The 19,986-nt window shown below is 42.1% G+C and overlaps 1 protein-coding gene across 4 annotated transcripts in view; it reads left to right on the top strand.

The window, feature by feature from the left end:
• The window catches only part of LOC120304141 (lethal(3)malignant brain tumor-like protein 4), a 110,358-nt gene that overhangs the window by 48,087 nt on the left and 42,285 nt on the right, over nt 1–19,986 (top strand). For all 4 annotated transcript variants that reach the window (XR_005555643.1, XM_039334356.1, XM_039334357.1 and 1 more), the window contains 7 exons: nt 2,530–2,627; nt 5,153–5,300; nt 5,882–5,936; nt 9,309–9,397; nt 12,690–12,794; nt 13,312–13,447; nt 14,527–14,618. Coding sequence is in view for 3 of the 4 variants with exons in the window: in XM_039334356.1 (XP_039190290.1) it covers nt 2,530–2,627; nt 5,153–5,300; nt 5,882–5,936; nt 9,309–9,397; nt 12,690–12,794; nt 13,312–13,447; nt 14,527–14,618 (723 nt within the window). In the remaining variant the exon portion in view is untranslated. The remainder of the gene's footprint in view (nt 1–2,529; nt 2,628–5,152; nt 5,301–5,881; nt 5,937–9,308; nt 9,398–12,689; nt 12,795–13,311; nt 13,448–14,526; nt 14,619–19,986) is intronic.

Below are 19,986 nucleotides of genomic sequence, written 5' to 3'. Positions count from 1 at the left end.
GGATCATTGGGCATTCCATGCCTGGGGTCACTACAAATGTTATGTCTTCCTCATGTTTGCCCAGGGAGAGGTGTATTGGTAACATGGCTAGGGTAGCTGGCACCCTCTGCTATGGACCCATCTAACTGGCCAAATGAGATTGGTTGCTCCAGTCTCCTTGACGGAATGCCCAGATTCCCCACTAGCATCGGGCTAATGAGGCAGTGGGTGCAGCCAGAGTCTATTAAGGCTTTTACTTTCACGGCTTCGGGCATGGGGGGAATTAATATAATCACTGTCTTGAGGATGGGTGCGATGCGTCCAGTTACCAGGGGTTCGCCTTCCGAGCTGTCCTCTGAGGCATCCACCGGCCCTGCGGTGTAGGCTGGAGTTCTTTCCCCCTGATGAGCAGAGGTGGGGGATTCCACAGCCTCCATCATTCTCATGGCAGGTTCTTTTGGCTTAGTCGGAGACTTTCTGGATTTGCTGGCTGGTGATCTGTCTGGGTTGTGCTGGGGGGCTTTTGAGCGGCATTCTACAGCCCGATGCCCTTCTCTCCCACACTTGAAACACCCCATTTGTTTCTTAGCCATAGCCGATGGTTTCACTGGTTCATGTGTCAGCTCAGGCGGTGAGCAGCTCCATTGTTTTCCTCGCCAGTGCCTCTTCAGTATGTCATTTTCTGCTTTCTCTGCCAAGACATACCATTCCTCAAGTTGGTGTAGGTCCCCTCGGGGCAGGCAAGCCTCATATAGGTCATAATTTAGTCCATCTTTGAAATGGCTAAGGAGGATGTCTTCCGGCCAGTTCAGTTTGCTGGCAATGGCCCGGAATTCTTGTGTATATTTGGCTACCGGGCGTTTGCCTTGCCTCATGATTTTTATCCTTTTGTGGGCTTTGCGATCAGCCAGGGGGTCCTCAAATCACCTTCTCAGAGAGGACATGAAACGGTTGAACTCGTTGAGCTCTGGGACATTGGAGTCATGCAAGTTCACCACCCAATCTGCGGCCGGCCCGTCCAGGGCAGATTGCACCATCCGGATATGGGCTTTGTCGCTGGGGATGTGCCGCCCGTATTCCTCCATGTAGCTGAGGACTTGGGTTAGGAAAAACCCCAAGCATGTTGGCTCCTCCTTGAATCTCACATCCAGCAGCGGGAATCTTTGAATGGATTGGTGCCTCCGTTGTCGGTGGTAGTGTCTTCCATCCAGATCGCCATCTGCGGGTCGGCGGGGAGTGGGGGCTACTGGATCAGCAGATGTCTCCGGGGCTGCAGGTTCCACTTCCCCCTCGGTGTCGCTCCCTTTGCGGCTCCAGGAGCTGGGGTGGCCGTAGGGCTCAGAATTCTCCACTCCTAGGGAGCTGAGAGTTCTCTTCATCAGATCGATAGCTTTCTTTAGGATCCAGCCCAAGTACAGTGCCCAGCTCCCTTCCTCTTCACTTGCATGCAGGGATTTCTCCATCTCCTGCTTCCATTCTGGTTGGTTGGCCCCCCGTCTCAGGATCACCTTTCTTGATTTCTTTTCCCACTTGCCTTTCTTTCCAACGTCCATTGACCACCGAGGTTTGTGGTCCTGTGTCTCCACCACCTCTTCTCCTGAGGAATCTGACCTCTCAGATCCCGAAATCTGGCAGGGTTTCAATCGGGGCAGCAGCTCCCTTCCCGGGGAGTTTTCTCCCTTCCCTGCTCCGTCATCTGACATGGTAATTTTTTGCAATGTCCCCCGGCAATGTTCTCCCTTCCAGGTGGACTAATTCTGCAGGTCCTGTCTAAAGTAAGGACCCACCCCACTTTGCATCTTAAGAAGACAGAACTCTTGGAATAATTCTTCCAACAGGCATCCTTTATTAAGAGAAAATGGTTGCAGGCGTGCTAGACAGGACCTGGGGCCAAGCCCTACAGTTCACGGTTTTAAGGGGTCCCCAGCAGCCCCACCCCACCTCACCATCTTTCCAGTGACAATCCCAGGAGTTACATTTCCACCCCCTTTTTCCTCACTGTTGGTGGAAGGGAGACTTCAGAGAGGAGTAGGTGAAAGCTGATTGCCCCATTGTTATGTTTAGTCCTTTTGGTGGTATCCACATTCAGTCCCTTTGAAGTTGTACCGAATGATGTGAGGGCCATAAAACCCCTTTGCTCACCCCCTTCCCTTCATCGTATGACAGAATCCAGAGAGGGCAGAAATGGGGTTTTCCATAGTCGATAACTAGAGATGAAATATAATTGGATTCTGACAGTTGCAAAGAATATGCATAGTTTTCTCCTCTGAAATTTTTCAATGTAAATGAGTGTCCTGAGGCGTTTAACAGATTTTCAGACCCCTCATCTCAGACGTTCTTCCACAATTAAAATATCATCGGATACGTCAGCTGATTGTGGTTTGGGCTTAGGTATGAGTGGCATAGCATTTTCATTAAGATCCCTGGTGATTTATTCAGTTGCTAGATTGTGAGATTCAATTAATGAAAGGCTGAAAAAGCAGAGAGGGTGTTTGTTACATAATAAATATTTGAAGTATTTTTTTCATCGGTGACTGTTGGTTTTTGCAGAACCAAAAGACAGGAATCGTTCTAGACCAGAACTCAAAACTCACCCGTCCTGGACAAATGGAGAGCTTTGAGAATTCTCATCAAGAGATTAAAGACAGGTGATGACTTTTGCTTGTTTTCTTTGTTTCATTAAAATACATCTTAACATGGATATAGTCTTGGGCATAATCTACATTTAAAGGTAGTCCTTGACTTATATCAGTTTATTTACTGACCAAACTGAAAAAAAGACTTAAGACCATTTTTCAAACTTACAACCATTGCAGTATCCCTATGGTCACATGATCAAAATTCAGACACTTGGCAATTAGTTAATATTTATGACAGTTACAGTGTCCCAGGGTCATGTGATCACCTTTTGCGATCTTTTGACAAGCAAAGTCAATGGGGAAGCCAGATTTGCAACAATCTTGTTACTATCTTAACAACTGCAGTGTTTCACTTAACAACTGTGGCAAGAAAGGTCATAAAATGGGGCAAAACTCACCTAACAAATGTCTCACTTAGCAACAGAAATTTTGGGCTCAGTTGTAGCAATACATTGAGGACTACCTCAACATATAACAGTATAGAGCACGTCTATGTTGGAAAGTTCTCTTTAAAAGAAATAAGAGCATGAAAGGTTCACATCCACAGTTTTTGAACTGTGCAAATCATTTCTAAAAGGCTAGTATTGAACAGTGACCTCTGGATTCTCATATCCATGTTTTGGAAAGGACATTGAGAACCAACAGAAGGGCAAGAAATGGGACTGTGCAAATGACTCAATCATCAGAATCAATATCAGTAGTGGGATCCCTCTTTTGTAGAGGGATCTCGGTTTGCTTTAATTCAATTAATTTTTTTAATTAAAAATTGAAGGTGTGCATTGTGATCATTGTGTCATGTGTCTGACTAATGAAACACTTCAAAGAACTTTCAGGCATGGTTTAACCTAAAAAGCCTTTATTAGTGTAAAGGAGTATCAGCACGGCATGGAGAATGCCAAGATCTGAATTTCCCTTCCTTGCACATAACATTCCAGGCATTTCCCCTCCCCTATTTTGGGGTCATGATTCACATATTCCAATTAATCTGGAGGGCAAAGATTCACTTCCGTTCCCTTCCACAGGCTTTTCTCTCCTCTCTCATTCTCATCTGAATTAACTCTAAAAGTACCAGAGAGTTCTGCATATTTTGTCAAAGCAAGAATATTCAATATTAGCAGCGTTGACACATTGTTTCAGAGGGAAATAGAAAAAGGAGCCCCACATCTTATGGCATTAATACAAAATGCAATTCTTTTCTTAACTTTGCAATGCCCCTCTTGGATTTCCCCCATTGTAGGCTATTATATCATACATTCTGTGTGCAGTTACACAATGTATGTATATATTTATTTATTTCCATTTATATGATCACCTGTCTCATCAGTGCAACTCTGGGCCAATGCTTCAAGTGACTTCATTTTTGTCTATGGTTTTTGTGTCCATAAAATCCATACATTTCTGGTTAGGGGGAATTAATACTGAACAAATTAACCACATTCATATATCGTGTTTAGTCAGAGTAATATGTCAGTTCATTGTTGATTTATTTAAGTTTTCTAGTTAGGCTAGGCAGGGGTAGGCAACCTTGGCTCTTTTATGACTGGTAGACTTCAACTCCTAGAATTCCTGAGCCAGCCTTGCTGGCTTAGGAATTCTGGGAGTTGAAGTCCACGAGTCATAAAAGAGCCAAGGTAAATGGACTAGGGTAAATGTAACGTGCTTTGAAAATGGAGAATATCCATTATTTTCCTGAACAGACAACACAGCCTTAAAAATCAGATTGGAATGTAGAACTAAGAATGACAACTGTTTGCTAAGCAGCTGAGTTAATGCTCCACATTAAACCATTCTTGCGGCTTACTATTCACTCGTATTGCAGCCTTGGTGTCTATGCCAGACCAATTCAAAAGACTTCAATAAAGTGGCTAATCAATAATATAAAACAATGAAAGAGCAGTAATGCAGAAGAATCAGCAATGATAAATGGAGCACAGCCCTAAATGCATGCTGAAGTACCAATGTTAATTAAAACAACAACAACAACAATAATAATATAAATATAAATAAAAAAGTTGAAAGGGAACTTGGAGGTTATCTAGTCCAACTCCCTGCTCAGGCAGGAAACCCTTTACCATTTCAGACAAACGGCTGTCCAGTCTCTTCTTAAAAACTTCAAATTATCTAACAATGAATTAGAGTATGAGGCAGGTAATATCAGATATAGCCACATATATACTGCCATGCACATTACCTCCGAAGAAGGTAGAGCCTCAACAATATTATTTAAATTGTTAGGTTTGTAGAGAAGAAAATGATACAGATTTAAAATAGGTTAACCTTTGATGCCATCTTAAAGACCAGAGGTCCCCAACCTTTTGGGCACCAGGGACCGGTTCCATGGAGAGAGGTTTTTCTGCAGACTGGAGGGTGCGTGGTTTTGTGTGCTTCCTGCATTTCGCAGATGGGGCTTTGCTTGTTTGTGCAGACCAGTTGCTGGCATGCTGCAGCCTGGTCCTGGTCCATGGACCGCGGGGGTTGGGGACCCCTGTTAAAGACCATGTTTTCTAAGTGCATGTAATTGCATCTTTTGGTAGACTGTCTAAAGACAATACCACCAACTGTGGAAAACAGACAAATAACAGTCAGGTGTGTGAAACTGATAGACCCTCCAAGCGGCTTCGAAGGAAAAGAAAGCTGCTTTTAGATTCTGAAGAGGAAGAAGAAAATGCAGATGAGGAAGAGGTAAGTAAATGTGATTTCTTTAACTGAAAGAGTAGCCAGAAGGCTATAATGAAACTTTTAGTGATAAGAATTTGCCACGTCAATTCAATCAATCCTTTCATATTTATAATATTTTTAGAACTATTAACTATTATTTATTGTGTCAAACAAACCAAACCAAAATATACACATTGTATACATATAAATATGATAACATTGTGATTTTATATTAAAACAAAAGGGAACAAAGAAGATTATTGGAGATCTTGCTTTGCTTTTTATCAGAAAAAAATATTGCAAAATCAGATTTTTAAAAGTAACACATACCACCATTTCACTACTGGAAATTAGAAATTAGTTGACATGTTGAAATTTACCATTCAGAGAATACTACTGCACTAGAAAGTTTAAAATGGTTATTTGTTCTAAATGGCAGATTTTATATATATAATATATTTAGTTTATTTGTTTCATTTATATACAATATATCTGCTGGTAGTTTAAAATACTAAGCAAAAAATAAATATTGCAAAAGAGTGAAAGTGACATTCAACTATATATGAAAAATGTCAGTGTATTTTCATCTAGTTTGTGTTATCTAGGAAAAGAATAAATTGAATCTGAAAAACCACAGGAATGCAAAATCAGTGAAGCAAGGTAAGAGTGCAAAACTGATCTCTAATTGTTCCACGACAAAATGCTGCTATAAATTCAGTACTTTGGCAACCTCTATAATGACCCAGTACTAATGTTACAAAGAACATTCTATCAATTTTACACTTACCTTTATAGTCCGTGAAATGTATTATTTGTAGTCCTTAAAACCATTCGTTGAGTGGCCATTCAATGTTACGGCATTGAAAAAAGTGACTTATGACCATATTTCACCCTTATGACCATTGCACATTGCAGCATCCCCATGGTCATGTGATCAAAATTCAGACAATTGGCAACTGGCATATATTTATGATGATTGCAGTGTCCCAGGATCATGTCATCACCTTTTGTGACCTTTTGACAAGCAAAGTCTATGGGGAAGCCAGATTCACTTAACAATTGTGTTACTCACTTAACAACTGCAGTGGTTCACTTAACAACAACAGTGGCAAAAAAGCTCATAAAGTGGTGCTAAACTTACTTAACTGCTTTACTTAAAAACAGAAAGGCCACAATATTGGAACATTTCTCTTCATGTCATCCAGCCATGGTCTCTTCTGTGAACTCAAGACTATATATGCAGTCTTATGTTCCCCTCTCCTCCAAGTTGCCAGAATTGTTTATTTAGGGTCTCAGTCCATCAAACACAAGTGCAAAGTTTGAAATACAGAAAAAAATCCAAACCTGAAACCGATAGCCATTGCTGGAAACATGGCCCCATTTTACAATAGTTGTCCAGGTTAAATGTTGCCGAAGGAAGGTTGTAATTTGTTGATCAGAAAGACAACTAAAATTTCTGATAATTTGATTTATGAGTCGGGAGATACAATGGGCAGTGTAACAATATATAAATTATATGTATAGTAACATATTCCTATTTACTTGTGAGTAAGTTCCATTTCAAAGAATTTAATTCTGAGTAAATATATATATTATGAATTTGTGTTGCAAATGTGATAAATGAGAAGATTCGTGAATTGCTTTTAAAAAAAGTTATGATCGTGGCAGAACTCTGATTTTTGGAATCACCTATCCAGCTAGTGTGATAAAAAGGTTAAGCCAATCCAATCAAATATTTACATGTTGAGTAGAATAATATATATACATATACATATATTCAATAATGCAATCTTCGATCTCCGGGAAGAGTATAACCTAGTTGGAGAAGGGAAGATGGATAGTAATGGATGATGATAAGCAGGAACAGCAGGTAGAGCAGCAGATTAGGAGGGGAAGAAAACTGAGGAGGGGAACATCGATAGGAATGGATGACGGAAGGCAGGAGCAGTATGTAGATCAGCAGGTTAGAGGGAGAAGGGAGGATTGATAGAAATGGATGATGAAAGGCAGGACTGGCAGGTTAGGGATAGAGGAAAACTGGAGAAAGAAAGATTGATGGGAATGGATGATGGAAGGCAGGAATGGCAGGTAGATCAGCAGGCTAGGGAGGGAGAAAAAATGGGGAAGGAAAGAGGGACAGGAATGGATGATGGAAGACAGGAACAGCAGGGAGATCGGCAGACCGGGGGGGGGGGAACCGGATAGAGGAGGATTGATAAGAAGGCATGATGGGAAACAGGAATAGCAGGTAGACCAGCAGACCAGGAGGAGAGAAAAACTGGAGAAGGGAGGATCAATAGGAATGAATGATGGTAGGCAGGAATGGTATATAGGTAGGCAGGTCAGGGGAGGGGAAAAATTGGAGAAGGGAGGATTGATAAGAATGGATGACGGCAGAAATGGTATACACATCGGCAGGTCAGGAGAGGAGAAAAACCGGAGGAGGGAGATGGGATAGGAACGGATAATGGAACGCAAAAACGGCAGGCAGACCAGTAGACCAACAAGGAGAATAAAAAGGGAAAACCCCATGGCAGGATTCTTGTAATACCAGATCAGAAGGTGTACCCCGCAATGAGTAGGAAAGAGCAATTGGAGAGTATATTAGTAACAACAGTACAGGGAGGAGGAGGCTGGACAAGGATGACAGAGCAGAAAAATGCAAAATTGGGGTGCAATAAAGAGAGGGCAGGGCAACTAAGGCAGTTACAGGCAATCAGGAAGAGTGGCCCTGTCATGCGAGCAATGAGCAAGCAGTTAGATCGGCAAGGGGATAAAAAGAACTTCCCCACCCCCTGAGCCTCACTCTGAGGATGCTGGCAGAGGACCAGTGAAAGCTAAGTTGTTTTTAACTTTGTATATAACTGTTTTTATTGTTTTAAATATTGTTTTAACAATAAACAGCTAGGTTATACTCTTCCCGGAGATCGAAGATTGCATTATTGAACAAATATGCCCGGGATTCGCATTTTTACAACCATTAAGGGGACACACACACACACACACACACACACACACACACATATATATATCTTTGGTTATTCAGGTTTTCTCCCACGTAAAATTGGAAGTGTCTTGGCAACATTTCAACTAAGTCCCATTTGTCATCTTCAGGCTGGTGTTTTCAGCTTCATGCTTCTAGGAACAATGTGTGATCGTATCTGTTTCTTCCTTTTGACTGCCAGTGGGGGTATGAACTGATTGGGTGGGAGCTTGGCTGTGTTCTGATTGGGTGGAGGTGTGTTCTGATTGGATGGGGGATTGGCTGTGCTCTGATTGGATGGGGGATTGGCTGTGCTCTGATTGGCTGGAGGAGTGTTTTGTTTGGGAGAGGCTTTGTTGTGCTCGGGTTAGTCTGAATTGCAGTGGGATTTGAGATGGTGAGCTGCATTGCTGTTGTTTGGCTTTGTGTTCGTGGTCATGCCTCATCTTCATGGTGGGTGTCAGTTTGCTTCATGTATGGATTGGAGGGGTTTAAAGTGGCTAATGATGCAGCTGTGGTCTGGCTTCTGGTTTGTGGTTGTGCCTCATCATCGGTGTGGGTTTGGGTTTGCCAACCCCCCATCCAATCAGAGCACATGTAGGTCTTTGGTTATTCGGGTTTTCTCCCATGTAAAATTGGAAGCATTGCTCCTAGAAGCACGAAGCTGAAAACACCAGCCTGAAGATGATGAATGAGACTTCGTCGAAACATCACCAAGATACTTCCAATTTGACGTGGGAAAAAACCCGAATAACCAAAGACCTACATACAAACACCCACGAAAACCTCAGAAAACACACACACAGAGACACATATAACCCTCTGATCAATACATAGGTATTTACTTTTAAAGATGATAATACCAAAACGGTAAAATGCATTGTTACATGTACATAATGTACACGTAAGTACATTATGACAAATGTTCTATCACTTGTCCTACATTACTCCTTCCATGGATCTTTGTGGTTCCATACTCAACAGAGTATGGAACCACAAAGATCCATGGAAGGAGTAATTGTTTTTTTATTCTATCTTTGATTTCTCAGCTGTGCCTGCAAAGAAGAACATTTGGAACTGGATGACATACTTAGAAGAAGAACGAATGCCAGCTGCTCCCTTAAAACTTTTCAAAGAGGTTTGTAATCTCTTAAATGTTTTCTTGTGGATATTGAATACAGGTAGTCCTCGACTTACAATTATTTGTTTAGTGACTATTTGAAGTTACAATAGCACTAAAAAAGTGACGTATGACTGTTTTCACACTTAAAATCATTGCAGCATCCCCATGATCACATGATCAGAATTTGGCCACTTGGCAGCTAGCATGTATTTATGACGGTTGCAATGTCCCAGGGTCATGTTATCACCTTTGGTGACCTTCTGACAAGCAAAGTCAATGGGGAAGCCAGATTCACTTAACAACTGTATTATTAACTTAAGAACTATAGTTCTTCACTTAACAGCCGTGGCTAGAAAGATTGTGAAATGGAGCAAAACTGTTCTGTCCCAGCCTATGTACAGTACATCCTTGTTACTTCACAAAGACAACCCCTCTTTTAACAGTAGACTGGAAAATAAACCCTTTTTATTTGAGTTACAGACCTGATAGTTGTCCCAGAAAAACAAAAGCAATAGAACACTTTTCCAACGGAGAACTTGTCCAAAAAGCAAAACGGAGCCAAATAACTCACAGGCAAAATAAACAGACCATGATCTCTTGACACTGAAGTTCTTTGCAAATGGTTGCCTCCAGCAGCCAGCCCTGCCATTCCCTTTTTGTTACGCAGCCCCCAAGGCATGGCTTCTCACTGCTTTCTCCCTTCCCCTGGAGTCGCCCCATTTCCTCCCTCTGTCCTACTTGTGTGATCTGTCTGTGTTTATGAGCATCTCTGAGGTCTTCCAGCAGTGGTTCCTCCGAGTCCGACTCAGCTTCTCAGCACAGCTGGCTCTCAGCTCAATCATGAGTGAAAGGACTAGCCTCTTCATTAGTTTGTAAGTCCTGCAGCTCATCAGACCCTCCCTCCGATTCTGATGGCTCTCCAGGCCCCTCCTCCTCTGATTCCCCGGACTCAGCTGCCAGGAGCACAGGCTGGCAAGGAATCACAACAAAAACATACTCAGCAACTGTCTTGCTTAGCAACAGAAATGTTGGGCTCAATTGTGGTCATAAGTCGAGGCTAACTACATGTTTGTATTGCCTTAGAACCAGAATCTTTTGTGGGTGGGAAATCAAAGAACCAGATATTGTAATGAGATGGAATATGTTGAAAACATTGAAATCTTACACATCTTCTTCTTAAAAGGGCTCTTTTATTGGAAGCAATAAGACCAAGGTGACTTCTTCAGTGCTGCAGAGAGACAAACCTGGGTCCGTCATAATCCTAAGAAACTTACAAATATGCTTGTCTATCATATTATTATTATATGGGAGTTTCACGCTGGTTTTGCGTCTTTCCAAATAGAGTTTGTTGATGTGGAGATGAATATTCCTTCACCTCCTTCTTCATTCTCTCTTCTTGTCTTGCATAACTGCCTGTAAAAGAGAGATACTAATTTTCTCATGATATCCAAGCAGGGAAACACATCTCAGCACTCCTTACAAGTCATGGATGTTTATAATCTTCGCATTACATTTACTTTGAGTTTGATAGAGAGAAGTTGCAACTAGGGATAAGGTTTCTTATTGGGAGGAAATGCTGGGCATCAAAAGGAGGGAATAAGATAAACCTCTATCAGTTTTTGCCTGGAAAGGGATTCAATGTGAGCTGGTGTGTGTGTGTGTGTGTGTGTGTGTGTGTGTGTGTGTGTGTGTGTGTGTGTGTGTGTGTGCACTTGCGCTTTATTGTGCATCTGGCTTGTTAAAAGGATAATATGTGAATTAACCATTGTAAGCAGTTTAATCTTCATATTTAGTTTTACCCACAACCCCTGTTTTAATTTGTGTCTATGAAATTGCTCAACACCAGTATCATATCTCAGCCAGCAACTGTGGAAAGCTAGTTTTTAGCTTTCGTAATTAGCATAGTGCTGACATTAATTGGTCCTTGACTTTTAGCATGTTGTAGATTATCTTATTAAAAGTAATCATTATAAGTGAGGGTACAAGTAGCAGCCAATTGCCATTTCTAACAATATGCACAAAACCAAATCATAGAAAATGTGAACATAGCATCCTTCCTGTCCGTGTTAAATTATTTCAGTTTCTTCAGATAAAATGGGAAGATGCTTGATCTGAACCATATTTCACTCCCAGTTTTGTATGTAAAGCTCAGCTTCTTAGAGGAATTTTCAAAATATATATATTTAACTTTCCAATTGTTTTATATTGCTATTTTATGACATTATAAGCTGTCCAGAGTCACTTGATAGTGAGATGGGCAGTATATAAATTGAATGAATGAACGAATGAATGGGCAAGATTTTAAAAAGTCTTCCAGCTATCAGCAGAGTTTTATTTACTGTGTCTGAGTCTAAATTTCAGAATAATATTGTCTCTTGATCTGATGCTTCTCCAGGTCAGATTCGGAAGCTCAATTCAGACACTATATCATATTATGCTGTGCGCTAACTAAAATTTAGGATATGAAGTTAGGGTATCCAAGTGTATAAGAGTCAAATTCAGCATTATAGCAATTTGCCTCCATTTTCCCCTGTTCTATTTAACTTCTTAGGTTTATTTCCATCTCCAGAGCGTAGCAGTCTCTGAGTACAGGTGGTCCTTAACTTACAATCGTTCATGTAGTGGCCATTTGAAGTTACAACAGCACTGAAAAAAAGTGACTTAGAACCATTTTTCATACTCACTACTGTTGCAGTATCCTCGTGACCAAATGATCAAAATTTGGATGGTTGGCAGTTGGTTCATATTTATATTGGTTGCAGGATCCCAGGGTCACATGATCCCCTTTTGCGACCTTCTGAAAAGCAAAGCGAATGGGGAAGCGTGTTACTAACTTAACAACTGCAGTGATTCACTTAAGAACTGTGGCAAGAAAGGTCATAACATGGGACAAAATTCATTTAACAACTGTCTTGCTTTGCAACAGAAATGTTGGCCTCAACTGTAATTGTAAGTCAAGGACTAGCTGTGTCATAACAGCAATCTATGGTTTATCAGTTAAGAAATGAACACTCCAAGGGTTGTCATTAAGGGTTGTCATTATTTTAGACTAGAAACACAAGTCTGTCAATTCAAACACTGCACTAACTGATAATTAAACTTTAGTAATCCTTAATTTCTATAAACAGCTTACTCCCACATAAAAAACAAGAAAACATTTAAAAAAGTCAATTAAGCTTAATTATAGAAAAGGAATACTATACACTTGATATTCTTGCTTCATTTTCTTATTTTCCCCACAGAGTATTGACATTGCAACAAGGAGTTTGTTAGGTCTACAATAATATTTTATTTCTTTCTACTGTAGTCTCAGTCCTTTCCACAAAACAAAAATGGATTTAAAGTTGGAATGAAGCTTGAAGGACTGGACCCTGAACATCCATCTTTATTTTGTGTTCTTTCTGTTGCTGAGGTATTGGCTTGACTTTTTAAAATAACAAAGAAAATAACTGGAAAAGGGATGAAAAGCATGTCAATAATCAGTTAATTACTTCTGGCTGAAGTTAATGAAATGCCGACTGACTAAGGCATGCTTTTCTAAAAACATTTTAATATATTGTACATATTGGCCATGTTGATATACATTGGTAAATGAGTATTGGTACCTGAAAAGGTATTGACAGGTAAGGCCAACAATCTGAACATCTTTAATTGGCTTTTTATACAGTTCTTGTGTTTTTTTTATAGAGCCTTGTGCATTCTAGTGTTACTTTCATTATATATAGATGCTTGAGTTCTACTAAGTAAAGGGTGCAAAACAGTGTCTGTGAACTGTAGCATCAGCAATACATTAATATAATTAATATAATTAATGCATCTACTATTAAAAGTTAATCATGTTGAAAATGAAATAGGAGCAGAATTTTTTTAACACAGGCTTTTTTTGTGTTTTGCAAAAGTAACAACCTTGCATTTATGGTTGGTTGTAGGTGCAGGGGTACCGAATGCGACTGCATTTTGATGGTTATTCAGAGTGTTACGACTTCTGGGTTAATGCTGATTCAACAGATATCCATCCTGTTGGCTGGTGTGAAAAAACAGGCCACAAGTTGCTCCCTCCTAAAGGTATGTGTGTGTGTATGTGTATATGTTTATATAGTTTTATATTAATAAACATTCTTATCAGAGATGGAACTTTGAACTGAATCCAGTTTGCTTAATCTCCCTATTTGAACTACAGAGCCTCTTGTGAATGAAATCTTTCAGGAGAAAATTTTATTTCTAGGTTGATCATCTTGAGATGCAGCTTTCTCCATGTTGTGATGAAAGGAGTGGACACATCTGCTCCTTTTTTCCAAAGAACAGTATATTCCCGTTTTCTACAAACTAGGAGCTCTGCTCTTTTTGTACTACAATCTGATCAAGGCTTGTTTCTGAGAAATTTCATTTTAACTAATAGTGCTTGAACCAAGTAATAGCTTTAATGAAGAGACTAGCCTAATGTTAAAGCACTGAATTGGTTAAAAAGGAAAGAAGTGAGGCTGATCCTGACACCCACTTTGCATTATAGCCACAGAATATAGATTTTTCATGAAAGATTAACTACATTTTTCTATTGTGTTTACATGCCTTGGAATCAGTGTTGATTTCTGGTGATTTCCTGGACTACTCCCTGTAGTTTTCTTGGCAAGATTTTGTGAAATGATTTGCCATTACCTGCTTCCTAGGGTTGAGAGAGAGGGACTGGCCCAAAGTCACTCAGCTAGATTTGTGCTATCATGAAAATAAACGATTAGTTTTGTTTTGTTCTGAGGAATATATATTGGAGAATCTAATGGGAAGTAAAGCTTGCATGTCATCACACTGTTATTTAAGAAGTAATGCATGTTTTTCCATTAAAGTTGATCATTAGAAATGTTAAATAATTGGAACTTCTTTCAATGATACATAATTTAACAGATGAATTCAGTAGCTATTTTGTTTCATAGAGATTTCTGAATTTTCAGATGAATGACTCACAACTGCACCAATATGTAAGAAAAGGGAGAAATATGTATAGAAGCCTGGAGACACTAATTCAACAAACACAGCTATCGTGCAGATTTCAAATACTTCCCATACTGTTTCTAATTCTGAGAAAGCAGCCTGTGCTATCCCACAGGCTTTTTATCAAAAAATCATTTTTTCTTTCTTTCTTTGTCTAGGTTACAAAGATGGGGACTTTAACTGGGCTTCATACTTGAAGACCTGCAAATCTCAGGCCGCCCCCAAAAATCTTTTCAAGATCCTAAGCACAGTGAGTAGCAACATCAATTTCTAGTTGTCTCTTTCGAGTCCTTTCTAAAACAGATATCAAGGTGCCTTCAGCTAATACTTAGAACTGAAACAAAACCGCTGAGAAAGAGGGAAGCAAAATGAAATAGGTGTCAGAATCCAATTATATTTCATCTTTAATTATCAAACATAGAAACTCCCAATTCTGCCTTCTCTGGATTCTGCCATAAGAGGGAGAAAAGGGGGAGAGCAAAGGGGCTTTATGGCCCTCACTTCCTTCAGCACACTTCAAAGGACTGAATGTGTGTTTATTGTGGCCTCTAAGCGTTAACATATCAAAAAAGAGTAATTGCCTTTCATGTAGTTATCTGAAGTCTCCATCCAGACGGAAGAAGAAAGGGGATGGAATTGTGATACTTGAAACTATCACTGGAAGGGGGGTTGATTGGGTGGGACTACTGGGGAACCCCTTAAAACCTTGAATGCGAGAGCTTGAACCCCAAGTCCTGTCTAGCATGCCTGCAACCATTTTCTCTTAATAAAGGATTCCTGTTGGAAGAGCTATTCCAAGAGTTCTGTCTTCTTAAGATGCAAAGTGGGGTGGGTCCTTACAGTAGACAGGACTTGCAAAATTAATCCACCTGGAAGGTAGACCCTTGCCGGGGGATTTTGCAAAAATTTACCATGTCAGACAACGAAGCAAGAGAGGGAGACAACTCCCTGGAAAGAGAGCCGCTGACCCAGTTGGAACCTTGCCAGATGTTGGGATCCGAGAGGCCAGATTTCTCAGAAGAAGAAGTGGTGGAGACACAGGACCACAAGCCTCGCTGGTCGATGGGCGGTGGAAAGAAAAGCGAGTGGGGAAAGGAATCAAGAAAAGTGACCCTGAGACGGGGGACCAAGCAACCAGAATGGAAGCAGGAGATGGAGAAATCCCTGCAAGCAAGTGAAGAGGGAGGAAGCTGTATGCCGTACTCAGACTGGATCCTAGAGAGAGCTATTGACCTGATGAAGAGAACTCTCAGCTCCCTAGGAGAGGAGTTTCCTGAGCCCTACGCCCGCCCCAGTTCCTGGAGCCACAAAGGGAGAGACACCGAGGGGGACGTGGAACCTGCAACCCCAGGGACATTTACTGATCAAGGAGCTCCCACCCCCTACCGGACCACAGATGGAAATCTGGACGGAAGACACTACCACCCACAATGGAGGCACCGATCCATTCCAAGACGTCCACCGTGGGAGGTGAAATTCAAAGGGGAGCCAACACGCTTGGGGTTTTTCCTAACCCAAGTCCTCAGCTACATGGAGGAATATGGGCAGGACATCCCCAGCGACAAAGCCCGCATCCGGATCGGGCAATCTGCCCTGGATGGACCAGCTGCAGATTGGGTGGTGAACCTGCATGACTCCAATGCCCCAGAACTCAGTAACTTCAACCGTTTCATGTCCTCGTTGAGAAGACGATTTGAAGACCCCCTGGCTGATCGCAAAGCCAGTGAAAGAATAACAACGATGAGGCAGGGCAAACGCCCAGTGGCTGAGTATACACAAGAATTCCGAGCCATTGCCAGCAAACTGAATTGGCCAGAAGACATCCTCCTTGGCCGTTTCAAAGAAGGACTAAACTATGATCTATATGATGCTTGCCTGCCCCGAGGAGACCCACATCGACTTGAGGAATGGTACGTCTTGGCAGAGGAAGCAGAGATCGACATATTGAAGAGGCATCGCCGAGAAAAACAATGGAGCCGCCCCCCGCCTGAGCTGACACACCAACCGGTGAAATCATCGGATACAGCCAAGAAGCAGATGGGGTGTTTCAAGTGCGGAAGAGAAGGGCATCGAGCTGTAGAATGCCGCTCAAAGGCCCCCCAGCACAACCCAGACAGATCCCCAATCAACAAACCCAGAGGGGATTCAGCTAAGCCAAAAGAAACAGCCATGAAAATGATGGAAATTGCAGAAAACCCCACCTCTGCTCACCAAGGGGAAAGAACTCCAGCCTACACCACAGGGACGGTGGATGCCTCAGATGACAGCTCGGAAGGCGAACGCCTGGTAAGTGGACGCATCACACCCATCTTCAAAACAGTGACTATATTAATCCCCCCCATGCCCGAAGCTGTGAAGGTGAAAGCCTTAATAGACTCTGGCTGCACCCGCTGCCTCATTAGCCCAACACTAGTGGGGAACCTGGGCATCCCATCCAGGAGACTGGAACAACCAATCTCATTTGGCCAGTTAGACGGATCCATAGCAGGGGGGGTGCCAGTACCCTAGCCACTCTACCAATACACCTCTCCCTGGGCGAACATGAAGAGGACATAACGTTTGTGGTGACCCCAGGTATGGAATGCCCAATGATTCTAGGGATGGAATGGTTGAAAAAATGGAACCCCTGGGTAAATTGGAGGACGACAGAAATCAAATTCCCGAAGGGGGACCCTATGGACTTAAAACCCCAAGAGAGGCTACCAGAATCAAGAATAGAAAAGGCATCCATAGGAGAGGAAAAAAGATTAACAGAAATACCAGAGGAATATAGGGACCTTGCTGAAGTCTTCAGTGAGGAGAGGGCGAATGAGCTTCCCCCCAACCGACCCACAGACTGTACCATTGAATTCAAGCCTGGGGCAAAACTCCCGAAGCCCAGATTATACTCCATGAGCCCAAAGGAGAAGGAGGAAATGGAAAGATTTATAACAAAAAACCGGGAGAGAGGTTTCATTGAACCAGCTAAGCCTAAAGTGGCTGCCCCGGTCCTTTTTAGAGAGAAGAAGGATGGCTCTTTACGTTTATGCGTGGATTATAGGGCCCTGAACACAAACAGTGAAAGCAACCTATACCCGCTGCCCCTCATGAAAGACATGCTGTCACACCTATCGAAAGGGAAAATTTTTTCTAAACTAGACTTAAGGGAAGCTTACTATCGAGTGAGAATCAAGGAAGGGGACGAATGGAAAACTGCATTTAACTGCCCCATGGGGTGCTATCAATTCAAAGTCTTGCCATTTGGATTACAAGGGGGCCCTGCAGTCTTTATGCAATTAATCAATGACGTTCTAAAGGAGCACCTGTTTAAGGGGGTCCTTGTTTACTTGGACGACATTCTTATCTTTACCGAAACAAAAGAAGAACACGTCAAACTTGTCAGAGCGGTTTTAAAGAAGCTGCGAGCCGCTAACCTATATGCCAAACTCTCAAAATGCGAATTCCACCAGGAAAGGATAGACTACCTAGGCTATCGCATATCCCCACAGGGCATTGAAATGGACCCAGAGAAGGTCAGAGCAGTATTAGAATGGGCACCACCCCGCACAAGAAAGCAACTACAACGTTTCCTGGGCTTTGCAAATTTTTACCGCCAATTCATCCCCTCATTTGCACAGATAGCCTTGCCCCTCACCAACTTACTAAAAACGAAGGGAACATCCTCAGTAAAACCTAGCCAGCCACTAACATGGACAATGGAGTGCCAAGCAGCGTTTGAGAGACGAAAGAGACTTTTTTCTGCCGAACCAGTACTAAGGCACCCAGATATGGACAAGCCCTTCGTAATACAGGCAGATGCAAGTGATGTGGCAGTGGGGGCTGTTCTATTACAAGAAAATGATGATGGAGTATTGCAACCCTGTGCATATACATCCAAGAAACTCACGGAAACAGAACAGCGCTGGCCAGTATGGGAGAAGGAGGCTTATGGGATACGTTGGGCATTACTCACGTGGCGACAGTTCCTGGAAGGCAACAAAATCCCCTTCCAGGTGTGGACTGATCACAAAAATTTAGACGCCCTGAAAACTTCCAGGAAACTCAATCCCAAACAAGCCCGCTGGTCCCAGCATTTTCACCAATTCCAATTTAAGCTCAAAAATTTACCAGGAAGAAAGAACTTCCTGGCAGATGCACTATCTCGCATGCCCCAATATAACAGCGCACGAACCACAGACTCTAGACCAATAATGGCAGAATCACAACTGGCAGCGCCAGTAACCACAAGAACCCAAGCCAAAATAAAACCACAACTGGACAGCAAAACTGGGATTGAATTCAGAAAAAGTTTGGAAACAGATGATTGGTTCCAGAAAAACAAACATGTGTGCACAATGAGAGACGGATTGCCTTGGGTAGGGGAAAAGTTATATATACCAACAACTCAAAGACTAACTTTCATGCAACTTTGCCATGACACAAAATCAGCCGGGCATTTTGGATTTGTAAAAACTTTACACTTAATTAAACGGCAATTTTGGTGGCCATCAATAAAAAAGGACATAGAAAGTTATGTTGCCAGCTGCCCAACCTGTGCATCAGCCAAGAGGTTGCAAGGGAAATCGCCAGGGCTGTTACAACCAGTGGCAAGGCCCTCAGCCCCCTGGAGGGAAATAGCCATGGATTTTATAGTGGAATTGCCTGAAAGCAATGGGAATACTGTTATCTGGACAGTCACGGACCTATTTTCCAAACAGGTGCACTTTATCCCTTGCCCAAAAATTCCCACTGCAAAGGCCTTAGCAAAACTTTTTATCCAGCACATTTACAGATTGCACGGGGCACCCCAACGCATCATCTCTGATAGGGGAGTGCAATTTACGTCCGCATTTTGGAAGGAATTTTTATCCCTCTTAGGGACCACTCAGGGATTGACATCTAGCCACCACCCTCAAGGAGATGGACAAGCGGAACGGTGCCAGTCGGTACTTGAGCAATATTTGAGATGTTTTTAAATTTCCAACAGAGTGATTGGACGGACTTACTTCCTTTTGCAGAAGTTGCCTACAATAATGCAGTCCACTCCAGCACAGGCTACACTCCTTTTCAAATAGCCAACGGCCAAAGTTTCAACCCTATGCCAGAGTTAACCCCAAAAGAACCAACGATCCCTTCACGGAAAGAATGGATGGAAAACCTACAAAACACCTGGCCAATAGTCAGAAAATCAATAGATGAAGCTAGGCGGGCATACAAAGCACAAGCCGATAAAAAAAGGGTTGAGCCTACACCATTCATTATAGGAGAAATGGTGTACTTATCTACAAAATACCTAAAGTCCCTACAGCCCTGTAAAAAAATTGGACCAAAATATATAGGACCTTTTCCAATTAAAAGGATCATAAATCCAGTAACAGTAGAATTAGAATTACCCAAAAACCTCAGGCAAATACACCCAATTTTTCATTGCAGCTTGCTGAAAAGAGAGCATCAGTCACCTCTACGGCCAAAAATCCCCCCCACCACCACCTCCAATCATGGTGGAGGGGGAACAACACTTCGAAATAAAAGAGATCCTTGACTCTAGGAGATATCATGGAACAACTCAGTACCTAGTTGCCTGGAAACACCTCCCTGCCTCACAAAATGAGTGGGTCCATAAACATCACGTCAGAGCC

The sequence above is a fragment of the Crotalus tigris genome, unplaced genomic scaffold (assembly GCF_016545835.1).
Source record: "Crotalus tigris isolate CLP2741 ecotype Arizona unplaced genomic scaffold, ASM1654583v1 scf7180000017628.32516253702:7417878, whole genome shotgun sequence".
Lineage (NCBI taxonomy): Eukaryota > Metazoa > Chordata > Lepidosauria > Squamata > Viperidae > Crotalus > Crotalus tigris.
The sequence above is the reverse complement of the archived record's forward strand: the minus strand, read 5'-3'. Positions and strand labels throughout refer to the sequence as shown.